General features: G+C 28.7%; 4 protein-coding genes across 5 annotated transcripts in view; 1 reads left to right on the top strand and 3 right to left on the bottom strand.

Annotated features, from left to right (window-relative positions):
* LOC122521480 (elongation factor-like GTPase 1) overlaps nt 1–4,510 on the bottom strand; it is a 68,519-nt gene extending 64,009 nt beyond the window's left edge. Inside the window, exons 1-3 of the mRNA XM_043642265.1 lie at nt 1,378–4,510; nt 1,172–1,294; nt 935–1,089 (exon numbers count right to left, since the gene is read on the bottom strand). Coding sequence (XP_043498200.1) covers nt 935–1,089; nt 1,172–1,294; nt 1,378–3,899 — 2,800 coding nt within the window. The 5' untranslated portion in view covers nt 3,900–4,510. The remainder of the gene's footprint in view (nt 1–934; nt 1,090–1,171; nt 1,295–1,377) is intronic.
* Nucleotides 4,511–7,866: 3,356 nt separating this feature from the next.
* Nucleotides 7,867–9,423, bottom strand: LOC122521068 (very-long-chain 3-oxoacyl-CoA reductase-like). Its single transcript, XM_043641488.1, has 3 exons — nt 8,763–9,423; nt 8,347–8,690; nt 7,867–8,232 (listed from the first exon to the last, which is right to left on the bottom strand). The coding sequence occupies exons 1-3, from the start codon at nt 9,174–9,176 to the stop codon at nt 7,971–7,973; spliced, it is 1,020 nt and encodes a 339-aa protein (XP_043497423.1). The 5' UTR covers nt 9,177–9,423; the 3' UTR covers nt 7,867–7,970.
* A 1,950-nt stretch (nt 9,424–11,373) lies between these two features.
* Nucleotides 11,374–13,348, top strand: LOC122521067 (caspase-1-like). The gene is made up of 4 exons (XM_043641487.1): nt 11,374–11,640; nt 11,849–12,108; nt 12,201–12,512; nt 12,631–13,348. Exons 1-4 carry the CDS (start codon nt 11,576–11,578, stop codon nt 12,876–12,878), a joined length of 885 nt encoding a protein of 294 aa, XP_043497422.1. The 5' UTR covers nt 11,374–11,575; the 3' UTR covers nt 12,879–13,348.
* A 569-nt stretch (nt 13,349–13,917) lies between these two features.
* LOC122521066 (ADP-ribosylation factor-like protein 13B) lies at nt 13,918–16,288 on the bottom strand. Of its 2 annotated transcripts, none has more exons than XM_043641486.1 (8): nt 16,270–16,288; nt 15,673–15,743; nt 15,311–15,444; nt 15,044–15,159; nt 14,700–14,876; nt 14,437–14,620; nt 14,310–14,343; nt 13,918–14,222 (listed from the first exon to the last, which is right to left on the bottom strand). In XM_043641486.1, exons 3-8 carry the CDS (start codon nt 15,416–15,418, stop codon nt 13,921–13,923), a joined length of 921 nt encoding a protein of 306 aa, XP_043497421.1. In that variant the 5' UTR covers nt 15,419–15,444; nt 15,673–15,743; nt 16,270–16,288; the 3' UTR covers nt 13,918–13,920. The 2 variants fall into 2 exon arrangements, with proteins under 2 accessions (XP_043497421.1, XP_043497420.1); XM_043641485.1 differs by lacking the exon at nt 16,270–16,288 and adding an exon at nt 15,827–15,954.
* Nucleotides 16,289–16,368: the final 80 nt, after the last annotated feature.

Genomic DNA, 16,368 nt, shown 5'->3' with positions numbered 1-16,368 from the left:
ATATATATAAGTATATACATAGATTTTTAAACGAATAGCTTTTTAATACTATGCTACTACTATTATTATTATTACGATGAAGTATCATCCCTGCTCGTCTATGCTAATGCCTCACGTAAATTTAATGTACTCGAAGTAGGATCGGAATGAAAGCGTTCATTAGTAAAAACGATCTTATAGAAGGAAAAATTCTAATATTGATTATAAATCGTCAGCGAGGTAGTTCGCTTAATTGCAAGTATAGAAAATCGATTATCGTTATATTACATCAGCCATTATACAGACTCCAATTAAGCGCGGAAAAAACAAATTCGCTTACGATTATGATCGACGTAAATATAGATATACATATGCCTTTACTTCTCTTCTTAAACTATTTATTTATGATATACGCTATTACTCTTTGGCAATAACACGAATTTAACTAACGTTACTTGAGGTATCGAGATCTATCAATTGAAATGTTTCTGGAGGATAGGATGTTTCTATTAGCATACAATTTAAATATATAATGTTTAGATCAAACGTTTTTTAAATCTTGAAAAATGTATGATAAAAAATAAAAGAAATATATAATAAACGCCTGCGGAAAATTCTGTGGCCATAAAATATATAAAAAGATGTTTAACTACGTAAATCAACGTATGATTAGATGAAATTTTCGTTATTGTATGTACGTGTGTACGATTAAAATTATTCTGAAATATCAATGTTTCCGTTCAATTTTGAACTTAATTACATATATATGAAGGGTCCACGAATGAAACATATTCACAACAGATTATGAAATTTAGAAGTATGGAATAACTATAAAAATTTATAATATTTTAAAATTCTCTCTTAAAATGTTTGCAAAATATGATTGAACGTGTTTTATCTCTGTATCCTTCGTATATATAATTGCATATATGTATATTTGTTAATTATCACTCACCGAGGACATCCGAATTGACCAAGACATTGCAACTGTACATCGGTGTGACCAACCGTGGACGTCTTAAATTGAATGCCTTCCTACAGGCTTCTTTACATGCCGACATCAAGTGACCACCAAGATGACCTTGACTTTGACTTCCACTTCCACTTTCACTATAGAATAACGAAACAAATAATACAACAAATATGAAATGCAATATAAATACATGTAACAATTGAATGAATAGTAACTTACCTATTTGCATCTTGGAATATCTGCCACTTTTTTACAACAAAACAAACACCCATTATTGGTTCTTCGCACAATGGGCCAGCGAGCGTAGCTAACTGGAAGCCGTTAACCATACTGCTGTCGTATCTGAAAACAATAATGAAAATTTGTAGTATAATAATAGGGCAAAAATAATTTTAATAGATTATTCTGTTGAAACGAATACTTACGAAACTCGAGGATCGGTTGATTTAGTTTGTCGTTTCCAAAAATTACGATGATTATAATCCGTCTCGTTTAATAAAATGTTAGGTCCACATTTTCGTGGTCCAAACGACCATATCTGGTCTAAACTTATGTTCCAGCCAGCTTCCTTAAAGGCGGCCATCAAATCATTTTCAAAACTTTCCATTGCTTTCTGCTGCTTATCCAATGTGGTTGAATTATAAGTAGATAATCCATTCAGATCGGAACAGTTTTCAACTTTCGAGGAATACTCTTTCTCTTTGGCGAATTTATTGAAATGCTGATCCATCCATTTTATTAGATCGGCATGTTTCTCTAATAGTTTAGTTACCTTTTCTGGAAGTGGCTTAGCATCGATTTCGAAACAGCATTGTCGATTAACTGTCCACGTTTCTAAATTAATTTCTTCTGCCTTCTTTTCAATAACTTCATTTACCATGTCCACTTTTGGAGGTGGTACAACTGTTTCTCTGAAGGGAACGATGGGTTCCGAAACGTTTATTTCAACCTTCGCGTATTGTGATGTTAGATCTTCTAAACATCTCTCCAGATGTACTTCGCCAGCAGTGTTCAAAATAATTTCACCTGTTTCTTGAATCTGTACGATGGCACATGCGTCTGCTTGATTAAGTAACTTCAAACCATTCATCAGTTTTTGTAAATCATTTGGATGTTTTGGTTCTAATGCTACTCGTAAAATTGGAACTGCGAGAGATGTTAATTCAGAGAATGATGGGCAAATTATAGTATTGGATAAAGTTGCAGTTTTTAATACATGCTCTTCTAATCCACCTATGCCAAATACATTTCCAGCAGGAATTTCAGTAATAGATTCTAGTTCTCTTCCCATTAACAGAAACAATTTTTCAATAGTTACTTTAGTAATATGTCTTCCAGGTTGCAAATCTTTTAACGTAGCCGCAGCTATATTTTCTCCTGCTTTTTGATACTCTAAAGCTTTAACAGGATTGTGTTTTGGTCCAAGAACATAGACTTCGCTGCCTACTTTAAGCGTACCCGAATATATTCTTGCAAAAGCTAATAAAGAAGTGGTGTTATCATTATCCGTTAAAGGTTCTTCATCTAATTTTATCTCAGAATTATTTATGCACTCTCCATTAGATTTTTCTTCAGATGATTGTTTTTGAAGCATCATCTCCGCATGTTTCTGCCTGGCAGCTTGTTTTCTTTGTGCCAACTCTTCCGAAGTTAAGAGTTTCACCTTATTTTCTGGCAAAGATTCCCGGTCTACTGGAAACATCTTAGAGATGAATACAATTACTGGTGCTTCTGATGAAGAATCGCAAGCTAAAAATGCTTCTTTAAGTTGTTGCATTTCCACAGGTAAAGTAGAAAAATCAGTATTTCCACTAATCAAACGTTCAATTTTCTCTTCAGATAAATTATGCGGTGCTGGTACTATTTCGCATATCATATTATTGCATGCTCGAGCCAAAGGAAGCCATTGAGAATACACAGCACGTAATTGTGCTTTAGGATCTGTATGCCTTAAGTCTCTTGGCGTTAATTTAATATTTAATTTCTCAGCAATGGAGGGTATTTTATCTTTGTCTTTTCTTACAACTATAGTTTCATATAAAGTCCATAAGTTATCGAGAATAAGTTGTACAAATAAAGGTTTCTTTGCCTTTTCTTGGGCTCCTTTCATAATTCTTTTTGTCTTACTATTTAAATAATAATCTCCCCAAAGAGTTTTCAGTAAAACTTTTTCACTGAAGCCCAATTTTGTAGAAAAAAATTGTGCAAATTCTTTTATACTGAATCCCCAAGCATCGACAGCACTGGAAAACAGAACGTTGCCTTGTTCTGGTGAAAAATATAAATTAGAATCATCTACTTGATTAAGTACAGATTGCCAATTGGATAGATTTGTTTCTGTAACGTTCTCATTCTTAGAAGTATTGGTATGTTCTTTATCTTCGCGTTCCATTATATCTCTAGCAAATAATTCTCCCATAACTGCATTAACTTGTTCCAAAAGTTGTCTTAAATGGAAATAAGTATCCAATGGCGACAATTTGATCTCTGTTATCAGTCTATCAATTTTATTCAAAATTAAAATAGGCTTGAGACCTTCGATATAAGATATAGAAAGAGCACTGCGAGTTTGGGGACAAATCCCTTCGACAACATCAATGATAATAAAAGCACCATCGCATAACCTAACCGCAGTTGAAACTTCTGATGCAAAATCAACATGACCAGGAGAATCAATGATATTTATCATAAATTCAGTGTTATCATAAACATGATAAAGAGATATAGAACTCGATTTCATTGTAATTCCTCTTAGTTGTTCATCCGGTCGACTATCCAAATATCGAAGTTTGCCAGCAAGTTTATTAGAGATGATACCATTACTTGCAACAAGAGAATCTGCTAACGTGGTTTTTCCATGATCAACATGTGCAAGTATACAAATGTTACGAATATGAGCAGGATCTCGTTGCAGCTCGCATAGCTTCTCTGCCTTTACAATCTTCATCGTTTATAATTAATGTAAACAAGAATGGAACAAAATATAAATAGTACTTACAAAAATAATGATGCAAAATAATGTATACGAATAAATAAGAGATCTAAGTTTCGAAGACAACGGAAGTCTCAATGCACTATAATAGTATACTAAATACTATTTCACGATGCACTATAATAGTATAATAAATACTATTTCACTTTACATACGTTCCAAAATGCACAACGTTCGCTAAACACAAAAGTATATAGTTGGTTGTTTGGCATATCTCTGGTCGTATAAAGCATACTCGCCGGTTCGAACTATAAACTGGAGAATGCGTGCCTGATGAACACGCCGGAATATTTTTCTTTTCAATGTTCCTAGTCGACATGCAATCGATGTTACAAAAACGTGCTTGAAATTTGGACAATTTTAAGGTTAGATGCATTAAAGCAATAATGATCTAACTATTTTCAATGATACCAACGATTTGCTTGCAATCGTAGCAATAAGAAATCTTTTCTGATTTTCAATACAACTAATCTTTCACTAAATCACAACATTTTTCGCGTAAAACATGAAAATATACAAAGAAATAACTCCACGGATGAAAAGGTCTAGCGTACATGACGACACATGACAATACATCCCTAGTCAAGTAAACATCCCTAGTCAAGTATACATCAGTTATATTATTGTAAAAAATACTTTCTCGATTTATATAATATATTATATTTTCATAAATTTACATATAATTTAAAAAGTATTACTTATGGATTTTAACTATATATTATTATGCTTTATAATTATATATTGATACCATAAGAAGTTTTTAAGAGTTAAATTTATCCTATATGTTACTAGCGCGTAATTCTTTAATATTACACCATAAGTTGAAATTTATTATTTCAAAATATAGCGTCACACACATAATTATAGTGACAAAATATTGATACTGTATTTATTTAGGAGATTAATAAGAATTAATAGAAAATGACTTCAAGAACACACGAATTAATTTATTCGACAAAATAATAAAATGTTTTTATTATTTAATGTATATTTTTTTAAATAATATCTTTCCAGATTTTTTTATGGGTCAAAAAATTTCTTCTTTTTAAATTTACCTAAATAACTATTTTATAATTCAATGATTAATAATATTTATTGCATTCTTCATTTCCAGAAAAATGATCAGATAAACCGGAAACTGGACAAATATCATTAAACCTTAAGTCTTCAAATGAAAATAACATTGCCGACAATTATAAATATACCTTCAGAAAAGAAAAAATTAACTAAAAGCGCTTTCAGAGAATCCTATCTTTCTTTAGATTTATCATAAGCCTTTATCTTTCGAATAAACCTTTATTCATCAGCAAAACCGGACAAGAATTGCGAACATAAGCATTCATTGCGTTAAGGGGTTATACGCAGTTAGGATTTTCAAAAAATCGATTTTTTTTTTTTTGCATTTTCGGAATGTACATATATTTAAGTATATTCTCTGAAAATTTCAAATCGATCCGACAAATATTCTTCACTTTATGTAAGCTGCAAACAAAAATTTTTAACTATGTGTAAACGTCTCTTTGAAACTTTAAACGCGTTTTTCTCAAAACGGTATTTTCAAAGTCGGTGATCTCGATTTTGCAAAAACGGCTTAACCGATCGGTTTCAAATTTTTACACAATCTTCTTAGATATATTCCTCAGGTATTAAGTATAAGGAATAATTTTTAAAAAAATTTATTACTATTTTTTTGTAACAATTTAGAGCGAAAATTTTAGTCAAAAACAACAACTTTTATTCAAATAGACGCCATTTTGTCAAAAATCAAAATTTTTAAAATTCCTCTCGTTAATACCTGCATTAATCTATCCTTTAAAAGAATCCACCATATTTTTTAATTTCGGATAATCCAAACCGCCAAAATGGAGATCACCGCCAAACGTCTTTTTTTAGAGGACGTTCAGGAAATCATCTACAGGAGCGGTGCAGATTAATATTTTTACAGAATCGATGCGCTATTGTATTCTCAAAAGTTCACTCTATTTGAATTACCAACAATTTTTTTTGAGAAATAAAAACTGTTTCTAGAAAAAATTCATGAAAATACGTCTTTTTCGAGCCTCGCAACTGCGTATAACCCCTTAATCTTTGCAAACGCATAAATAAATAAATAATATTGAACAATTATTACTATATGCATGTTTGTATATGTGTTTAAAACAAATTTGAATTTAATTAGTCTTACATCATCTTAACTTAAAAAGTAATTGTAAGAAAAAAATGTTCATGTTACACAATATAATTACGCAATAAATATTCGTACCGATGTTCTCAATTTATCAGACCCACGATCATAGTAATATCTATCTCAAGTAATTAAATAAAATAATAAGTGTCATTGTAAGAACAATTAAATCATTTTACAATAGTTACGTTTTTTATAAAACATTATTCTTGTTGAAAATGATTCCTATATACAATTAAGTAATTATCTTAGAAATAATTACTTAAATACTTTAATTTATTATGAACATAAACCTTAACGTGACAAAAATAGAATCAATAAGGAAAAAAATAATAAATTATGTAAACTTAGAGATAAAAATCGATGGTTTCCTGTGAAAAATATAAGCGTATCAATTTTTTCGTTTTTCGACCGTAACGAAATCGTAATTAGTAGGATTTATATAAAAGCGAGTCTAACGATTTTACAAGTAGAAGAAGTACGTACAGAAAGCAAATACAATAAGAAGCAAACATGATCAAATACGTTACTGTTGCTTGCCTCTGCCTAATGCTTGTAGTAAGTAATATTTATTTCTTTTTTATCATAAAATTGGTATAAATTACGAGTATCCAATTATTTAAATTTATTTTCACTCGTAAAATAAGTAAATTCGAACAATTATAGCCTGAGAATTCTAATCCTACGTATTTGATTTAAGAATAATCTATTCATAATTCTTATATACAGGGTGATATTTGTACAATACAATAAAATAGATTATGTAGATAGATAAAAAATGAACTTTAGTAGGTGTAGTAGACATAAAATTTACATTGAGTAAAAATTAACAAATACTTATCCAGAAATGTATACTTCGATAGAAAAGAGTTAAATTTCATGAAAAAGTTATCCTTTTAATATTAAAAATGTAATTTTAACGTAGCTTGGGCAAGCAGAGTCACAAGATCAACAGGAAACTACAACCAACAAGAGAGTACGTAATAACAAAACACATTTGATAATATTCAATAATCTTTTGTGAATATTAATGGTTACATATGCTTACAGGTCGAGCGTGATGTAAATATGCAAGATATGCCTCAACCACCTGATTTTCCAGGACAATTCTCTGATATGGCAAATACTTTTAAAGATGGGGTGAGATCTGGCATGAGTGCTGCGAGCGATTTTATGTCAAAGGCAAAAGATGCAATGGAAAGTGCTGCAGGAAGACGTCGTCGTGATTCAAACCAACAATAAAATTTGACCTAATCACTCATATTACGACAATAACATAACAGGTAGATATCGTTGAATATTATTTACGAGAATATTCTTCAAATATAATATTATTTTAGAAAATCGACTATAAACAGAAAAACCACCATTGTCACAGTTTGATTTTAGACTTCTTCAGTAAATTAATCGTGATTATATTTTTATCAATCGAATTTTATTTCAATTGAAATTTCTTAGACCGTACTTGCTATTGCAAATTGACGAAAGAAATTCTAATATATCATTATTATTTGAAGTTTTTTCTTTTTTTTTGAAATAATGAACAAAATATATTAATATCGATTGCAGGAAATATTGAAATGAGGCTTGTAAATCCGATGGACGATACTTTTTCAGCATTATTTTATTGGTATGCATTAAAACCTATTAATGATTATATATTATTACAAAATATACACAATTTTGTATGCACGAAATTTTAACGAATAATTTTGTAATCGAATAAAAACTTGCACGTTAAATAAATTGTCTTTTATTAAAGTATGCCTTAATCGTAACTTGGACCGGAAATACTTTGTGTGTGTTTTGAAATAGATTGTCTATCTCCTTGATGATGCCTGCTAAATTAAAGCATCATTTTTTGCTATCATTTCCATTTTTTGTTGTTTCATCATCTTATATTTAAGATAATTATTTTTCAATTTAAACATAGCCTGTCTTGTTATTTGTATTGCACCTTTCTCATAAACCCATGCCACAGTCTTCCCAAATGCGTAAAATAAATGATGCGAAAAATATCCAGTTGTTAATGATTCGATTCCTACAGTTTTCAAGGAAGATTGAGAGAAATCATCAGCAGTCGGTATCATCCAATTTGTTGACCTACGAAAAACAAACGAATAAGTATATTCAATTTTTCAATAATCGAAAACAAATCTGATCAAAAAATAAACTCGATCGTGATGAATAAATGAATAAACTAATAAGCATTCTTACTTTGTTTTTAACATCTTGGTGGCAACTGGTCCAGGAATAATACATTGCACGGTAATACCACTCGAAGATAATTCCGCAGCTAAATCAGCACTGAACTTAATGACATAAGCTTTGCTAGCAGCATAGACTGTTAAATATGGACTTATAAGATCACCCATTACTGAGCTTATATTAATAACAACACCCTTCTTTCGTTTTATCATGCCTGGTAGAACCACCCTTGTTACACCGGTAAGACCAGCCACGTTAATTTGCAAAATTTGATTCAGCAATTCTTCTGGCACTTCTGTCATCAATTCTGGATAATCGTAAGACATTGCAGCGTTGTTAATTAGAATACCAACCTGTAAGGACGTTTTCATTATTATCATAACTTCTATCATCCCTCTCATTATAAATGCAATAAATGATTGTACCTCGAGTTCTTCGATAACTGTAGCTATTTTAGAGTAAACCTCTTGAACTTTGGTTAGATCAGCCTCAATGATACGAGTCTCCACTCCATATTTCTCTTTTATTTCGGTTTCGACGTTTCTAAGCTTTATCAATGATCTTGATACTAGAACGATATCGAGTCCTTTAGCAGCGAGTGCTTTGGCATATGCTTTGCCAATACCATCGGTTCCTCCTGTGATCACTGCCCATCTACCTTGACTCTTCAAATCTATACCTAAGCCTAGATTTGGTGCCAATAATTTTATCCACGTAAAATAGCTTATTTTTAATAAAATTCGCAAGCTCACTACTGTTAGGATCACCAAAGAGATCATCTCTCGTTTTCCTGACATTCTTTTATTTTTTTTAATTTGATTATTTCTCCAAATTATCATTATCGACCATTCATCTATAATAACCGAATGATACTGACCAACTACCAGTTGATTAAATTTAATATGTGTTAAATGCTTTTACGTTTCATTTATTTTTTTATCAATAATGTTTTGTTTTGCATAGGATATAAATAACATTAACATATGATTGACCTTTCCACTTATGTTAATTAATATCTATTATTTTTACATATTTACATAATCATATTCTATATACTGTGTAAAATATGGAATGGTTCTTAGTAAACATTCTCTTGTAGATGTCATTACTTGAATGAGACAGGAATAAATCATAAATTAATATTATACATTCAGAATAATTATTTTTAAATGTGAATATTTTAAGTAGAAATTATTCATTTTTATTCTTTACAAGAACATTGCAAAAGAAATATATGTATAGTTACATATCCTTTGCGGATCGAGCGCTTTTCACCATTTCGTTCCAGCAGATCCGCGCTGGATTCGCAACCAGTTGGTCCGCACAGATTTCACTAATCGCTTATCCACTTGGTAACGTTTATTTTGGAAAACATTTATGACCTTACTAACGTAGGAGAGTAGAGACATAGAGAGACATAGTCGGGTGAGAAACTTGATACAGAACACAAAGCGATGTCGAGCCACACTCGACATAGGACCGCAAAGGGTTAAAAAAAATCCTCGTAAAATTAAGCAACGAAAAACTGATGTCAGAACTGATCGAAGGATCTATAGAATCTCCGAAGCAGATAAATTTAAAACTGCTGAAACTATTCGTTCAGAAATGAAGTTTGATTTAAAAAAAAAGTAAGTGTTAGAATGATACGTTATTATTTAAATTAGTTTGATTGAATTAGTCGAGTGACGCGTATCGAAACTATTTGAAAATGAACGCGTGAGAATCGCATTTGCCAAAGAACATTTTTATTTAACATCAAAACAATGGTCTAACGTAATTTTTCCGGACGAGTCGAGCTTTAATCGATTTCATTCTAATGGAAAACAAATATATAAAAAAAAGAATATCACATTAAAATTATTTAATATTCAAAGTATATTAATAAATATGTAATGCTTAAACTAGTACATTTTTGTTAAAACGATCTGAAATATAAAGTGAGTGTATTAGAGTATTAAAATAATTGTTAATTAATCGATGCAAGTGTCTGTTAAACGCCGTTAAACTGAGTCATTGTCCTCTATAAAATTACTTTTATTAAATGTTGTTTATATGACTTTCCAAATAAGGAAATTCTATTTATTACGAATATTATTTTTGTTATGCATATGTAGCCTTCGAAAAGTCATATAAACAATATTCAATAAAAGAACTTTCATAGAGGACAACGAGCCAGTCTAACGGGGACTTTTGAAAAGGAAGGTACCTCTTCAATTATATTCCATGTTTTTATACCATGATTTAAATTGTTTTCAATAAATTAACGATCATTCTAAGTATATCTGACATTCTAATGTATTCTACTAATATTTTAGATTGTTTTAACGTTCCAGATAAGCGATGATTTTTAATAGAAAATTTTTATTTAAAAAAAATATCAGATAGAAATTGTTTAATATTTTTGTTATATTGATAGATATGTAATTTTTGAACAAATGTACTTTGTATTATTCTTACTTTGATGAGTATTAAACTGATTCTGAAATTAAAAAAAAAAGAAATATTAAAATAACAATTAAAACAAAGGACGATCGACCACCAATCGTTAGCATGAAAAAATCGGATATTCCCATCGTTTTTATATCACATGTACGATTTTAAAGTACAGGTGTTTTCCGTGTATTATTTTCGTATTTGTTTAATTCACTTGTTATAAATAAAGCTTTCAAATTAAACTCTTATTAAATATATTAATGTATTTATTTTTAAATTTTTCTTATTTTAAACACACTATATCTCAAATATCTTTTAAGGATAAATCTAGTAAACCTAACAATGTACGATTTCAAGGTTCTTCACTGTATATGTGAATCAATTGATTATTGTTCACATGATAATACGAGTTTTATTTCTATAGAAGTTTTTACGTTTATTGCATATTTATTTGCATATTTGGATATATTTTTCATGGATAAAAATCTCAGCAGTCAAATTTATTACTGATGATAGAACACTAAGGCGAGTTTATAAGACAAATCTTATTGGTTGAAAGAATGCTGTTAAGCGACGCGCGCATTTATACGAAGTACAGTCACCTTTATATCACTTAAATATGGAAGCGTTGAAAGTTAAACGAATTCGACACATCGAAAATCAGTCTTGAATGTTTAGTGGTTATATACTATATGTATACATATGCATTAATTGTTCATTGTTCGGAGAACTACCATCGAAAGTGAAACAAGAAATTGGACAATTGATTAATTTATAAAATTGGATTACTCTACTGTTAAACAAAATGTCTTCTAAAGAATATAACAAAGAAACGGACAATGATGTTTCTGATGCATTTGGATGCTCAAGGTATCATTGTTTGCTGTACAATATTCAATTATCTTTACATCTCAATTGTCTTTTTATAAAACGTTGAATTTACGTTATCAAAAATAAATGTATCTTTTATGGTAGTATAGATTTTATCGTCAAATTTTAAAACATACTTAGCCTTAATCTGATATATTATATGAAAATGAAATTTATCAAAATTTGTAAATCATTTATATTCTTGCAGGAAAACTACTACTCCGGTTATTCGACCTTTACAAACATCACCAACCGAACGATATGCTTCACATTACAAAATGGATCATCCCAAACGTGGCATAGCAATTATATTTAATCATGAACTTTTTTCTATTAATCATCTTAAACCACGAAACGGAACTAATACTGATTGTGAAAACTTCAAGAATGCATTAGAATTACTTGGATTTACTGTTCGAGTTTATGAAAATTATACCTCTAAACAATTAGAAATGGTTTTGAAAGAAGGTATCAAAAGAAAGAATAGAATAAAGATTAAGTAAATTACAATATAAGAACATAAAATATAATCTCTAATTGATAACAATGTATTTTTATAGCTTCCGAACTAGATCACTCTAATCACGATTGCTTAATAGTTTCCGTATTAAGCCATGGAGAGTTAGGAACATTGTATGCATATGATACTCCTTACAAAGCTGATACTATTTGGTCTCCTTTTACTTCAGACAAGTGTCCTACTCTTGCCGGAAAACCAAAACTATTTTTTATACAAGCCTGTCAAGGCGATAAGTTAGATTCTGGTATAACTTTAAAAGAACGTACAGAAACTGATAGTAGTAGTACACATACTAGTACATTCCGTATACCAAGTCATGCAGATTTTTTAATTGCTTATTCAACAATACCAGGTAAGCTGTGATTCTAATCGTATATTTTGGATATCGAAAGTAAAAGAATACGTTCTCTATCTTTAAATTATTTTATTTAATTTTTTATTAATTAAATTCCAAAATAATTTCCATATAGGTTTTTATTCATGGAGAAATACGACACGTGGATCATGGTTTATGCAAGCATTATGTATAGAATTAAAAGAATATGGATTTAAACATGATTTATTAACGCTACTTACTTTTGTCTGCCAGCGAGTTGCAATTGATTATGAATCTAATACTCCGGATAATATAACTATGCACCAACAAAAACAAATTCCATGCATTACAACCATGTTAACTCGTCTAGTAAAATTCACTGCCCCTCAGAATGGTGTTTAGTGTTTTAAGATTAATATTATATATCTATATCAACACTTAGCCAATCACAGAGAACTGTATGGTTTCTACCAAATAAAAAATAAGTAAAGATAAGTAAGATCAACATGGGTTATCTCCCCGAATGGCTGGCTAAGTGTTAAGTAGCACATTTTACTTTATTGTAGCACATGTATTATATGTGTGCTTAGCTTTATTCAAGTAACATGTATTATTAATTTTTTAAATGGAATCACAATTCTACTGCCATTATTTGTTGCATTTATAATAACTATTTAGGAGAGTGGAGATATACACAAATATGAGAAGTACAAATTTTTCTGATCTCACAAATTAATGAGAATAGAACAAATTTTTGACATAAATGTTTTTTAAACTTTATATATTTACATGTAACGTGGCCCTATTAATTTTTAAACCGTTTTGTGCATTTAAAAGATACTATCATTAAATTACATCTTTCTGTAATCCAATATTATTACTTAGTTATTACAATTTTTTTTTGGTATTCCAATGATCTTATCAAATTACTTAATATTTTTAAGTTTTCGCATTATATAAATCACGTAAATTTTGTAAATATTTGCAATTAAAAATTTTATAAGAAAAAGTTTACAATTATAATTAAAAAGTTCCACTGTTTACCATTGTGTGAATTGTTGTGATAAAATATGTGTTAACCATGTAAATCTGTTATTATAACAATTCTATAAAAATAATTTCAACACAGGATAAATATATTTTATATGTAAGATAGTATTATCACATGCATACACATGCAACGCTGTGAGTTTTGTATAATCGAGTGTCTTTTATACTGTATACACTTGTACCTTTATACACATTTATATACAAAATTAATGTATAACTTCTTTATAGTATACAATAGCGATATACAATGAAAATGAAAAAACATATTACAAATAAAGTTTGTCAGTAAAAATTATTTTTTTTCCTTAAATAATTTGATTAATTTATATTCTATTTCATTATTTCATTTACTTGTACGCATTGGCCCCCAAAATATATAATATCTTATAGATCATTACTGAAGAACTTGTCCAGGTATATTTATTATCGATAATGTATTATGTGATGTAGAATGTGCTGGTGCTGTATATGGACGGTGATATTTATTATTTTTTTTATCATTAAGATGCGTATCAAAACTTGATAAATCTATACCAGTCATAGTTTGGGTACTTTTTTGTGCTACAGGTGTTATAATATTAGAATTATCGTATAAAGATAGATCTTCATTCATATTAAATGTACTTTCAGAAGGAAGTGGTGCAGTCTTATTTGACATGAAGATTTTCTTAAGTTGAGATTTCCCATTGATAACACCTGCGTGTTCACGTTATTTACATAAATTCATATTATAATGATAATTTATTAATATAATATAATCTAATTGAGATATATAATTCTTACCATTGACTAAATGATTTCCTGTATTATTTTCTTCCTAAAAAGAAAAAAAAAGCAGAAATTAATAATAATATAATATCGAATTTCTATATCTCATTGTACATCTATACAAAAATATTAATAAGTTTACCTTTTTAGATAAAAGTTCTGCTATTGGTTTAAAAGGATTAGAGTGTACTGATAATCTAGGTGGAGAATATTTGCAATCCTTTACAACTCTTCGGTTTTTTAATTCTTCGTTTATGATGTTTTGAGATTGCTTAACTCTATTATTTAAAACAGTATAATTCCTCAGGATTGTATCCAATAACCATCTAAGAAAAAATAAATATATTTTTGTTCAAAAGATGATTTCAACTTGATGAAAAAGAATTATGAACAAATTATCATTACTTATATCCATTTGTAATGCCTAAAGTACTACTTTTAACGTGGTCTTTGTCGGAAAAACAAGAACAAGTTTCAACTCTTGTAGGGCATCGTGTAGTATTCACTACATATTCTACATCTAAATTGTCAACAACATCCAATTCATCGATAGCTCCATTTAAATCTTGTTTGTTGGCAAGCCTATACATACAGAGTTAAAATACATGTAATATTTATTACAGCAATTAATCATAATTGATATATTGTTAATATGTTGCCAGACAATTATTAAAAATTAAAATTTCATGTGCGTATATTCAAACCAAAATGTGTGAGAAATAACACATAGAATGATTTATATTTCTTACAATAATAATGGTTTTCCCGAAATATTTTCATGCGCAACTAATTCACCAAATACAACTTTATTTTCTGCAAGACGGGAAATATCACTAGCATCCACCACGTATATAAGACCGTGTATCTAAAATATTTAATATTAAAGCACAAATGCATAATATAAATATGCTTTTTCTTTATAATAGAAATAACTTGAGAGAAATTTCTATAGATTGTAAATTATTAAAATATATGTATATAAAAGTCAATTATTTACTAAAATAACATGAACTTACATCATTATAATATTTTGGCCATAATGATCTTATTTGTGTGCTACCACCAAGATCATATATTTTTACAGCATAAGATTTATATTTTAAACATACAGTTCGGAATCCCATTGTTGATAATACGTGCTTATCAGGATCTAAAAGTTGAATAAACTTTAAAATTTATTTGAAAATATATATATAATGTAACAATGCTTTGTTTATATTAAAAATAAAATTCCAATCTTTGTGAATTTCTAGTAATTAATTTAATATTTTGAATTTTGCTAATATATATAATATAAATGAAAGAAAGTTCTCTCTCTAATGCAAAAAAATAACAAATTTTGAATAATAAAAAGGAGCAAAAACTTTTTATTACATACCACCACATATGTGATTTAAAATTAAAGTCTTTCCTGCGTTGTCTAGACCAACAATAAGAAGAGTTATACTTCTGAAATAAAAATAATATATTTGTATTTATATAAAGAAAAGATTTATATTTTTCTTATAAAAAAAAAAGTTAGAATACTTTACTTTTCTGAATTATGTTTTTTTGATAATTTTTGTATCGTATTTCGTAGACAATTACCCATTATAACAAATTACAATTAAATTAAGTCTTAAGTTATATCTCTTATAATTATTAATTTAATTTTGTAATTTATAATGCATAAAAATACATGCGTGATTTATATTTTACATGAGAGATATATAAATTTTTTTTTTTTATTAAATACACCGCGAGCATAACATAAGCCTATCGGCAAAATAAGATAAATAAATATATGTGTAATTCATATTTGATTATTAAACTTTATTTTTAACAATTTTTATAAAATTATTTGCACAATAAATCACATTTGAGTATTATAATGTACAAAATTACAATCGTAAAATATACAACTTGATTCGATTCTTGTTTGGTATAAACTTGACTAAGCAATCATAAACAAACATATAGTAAAACATGAACTTACTAAATAAGAGAAGAAATTGAACCTGCTATAAAAAAAGTATATACCTAACATATTTTATTTTAATATTACATATGTGTAAATAATAACTTGCTGTTAATG

Source organism: Polistes fuscatus, unplaced genomic scaffold (genome assembly GCF_010416935.1).
Source record: "Polistes fuscatus isolate 324 unplaced genomic scaffold, CU_Pfus_HIC Scaffold4, whole genome shotgun sequence".
Classification (NCBI taxonomy): domain Eukaryota; kingdom Metazoa; phylum Arthropoda; class Insecta; order Hymenoptera; family Vespidae; genus Polistes; species Polistes fuscatus.
This window is presented reverse-complemented; position numbering and strand designations above follow the sequence as displayed.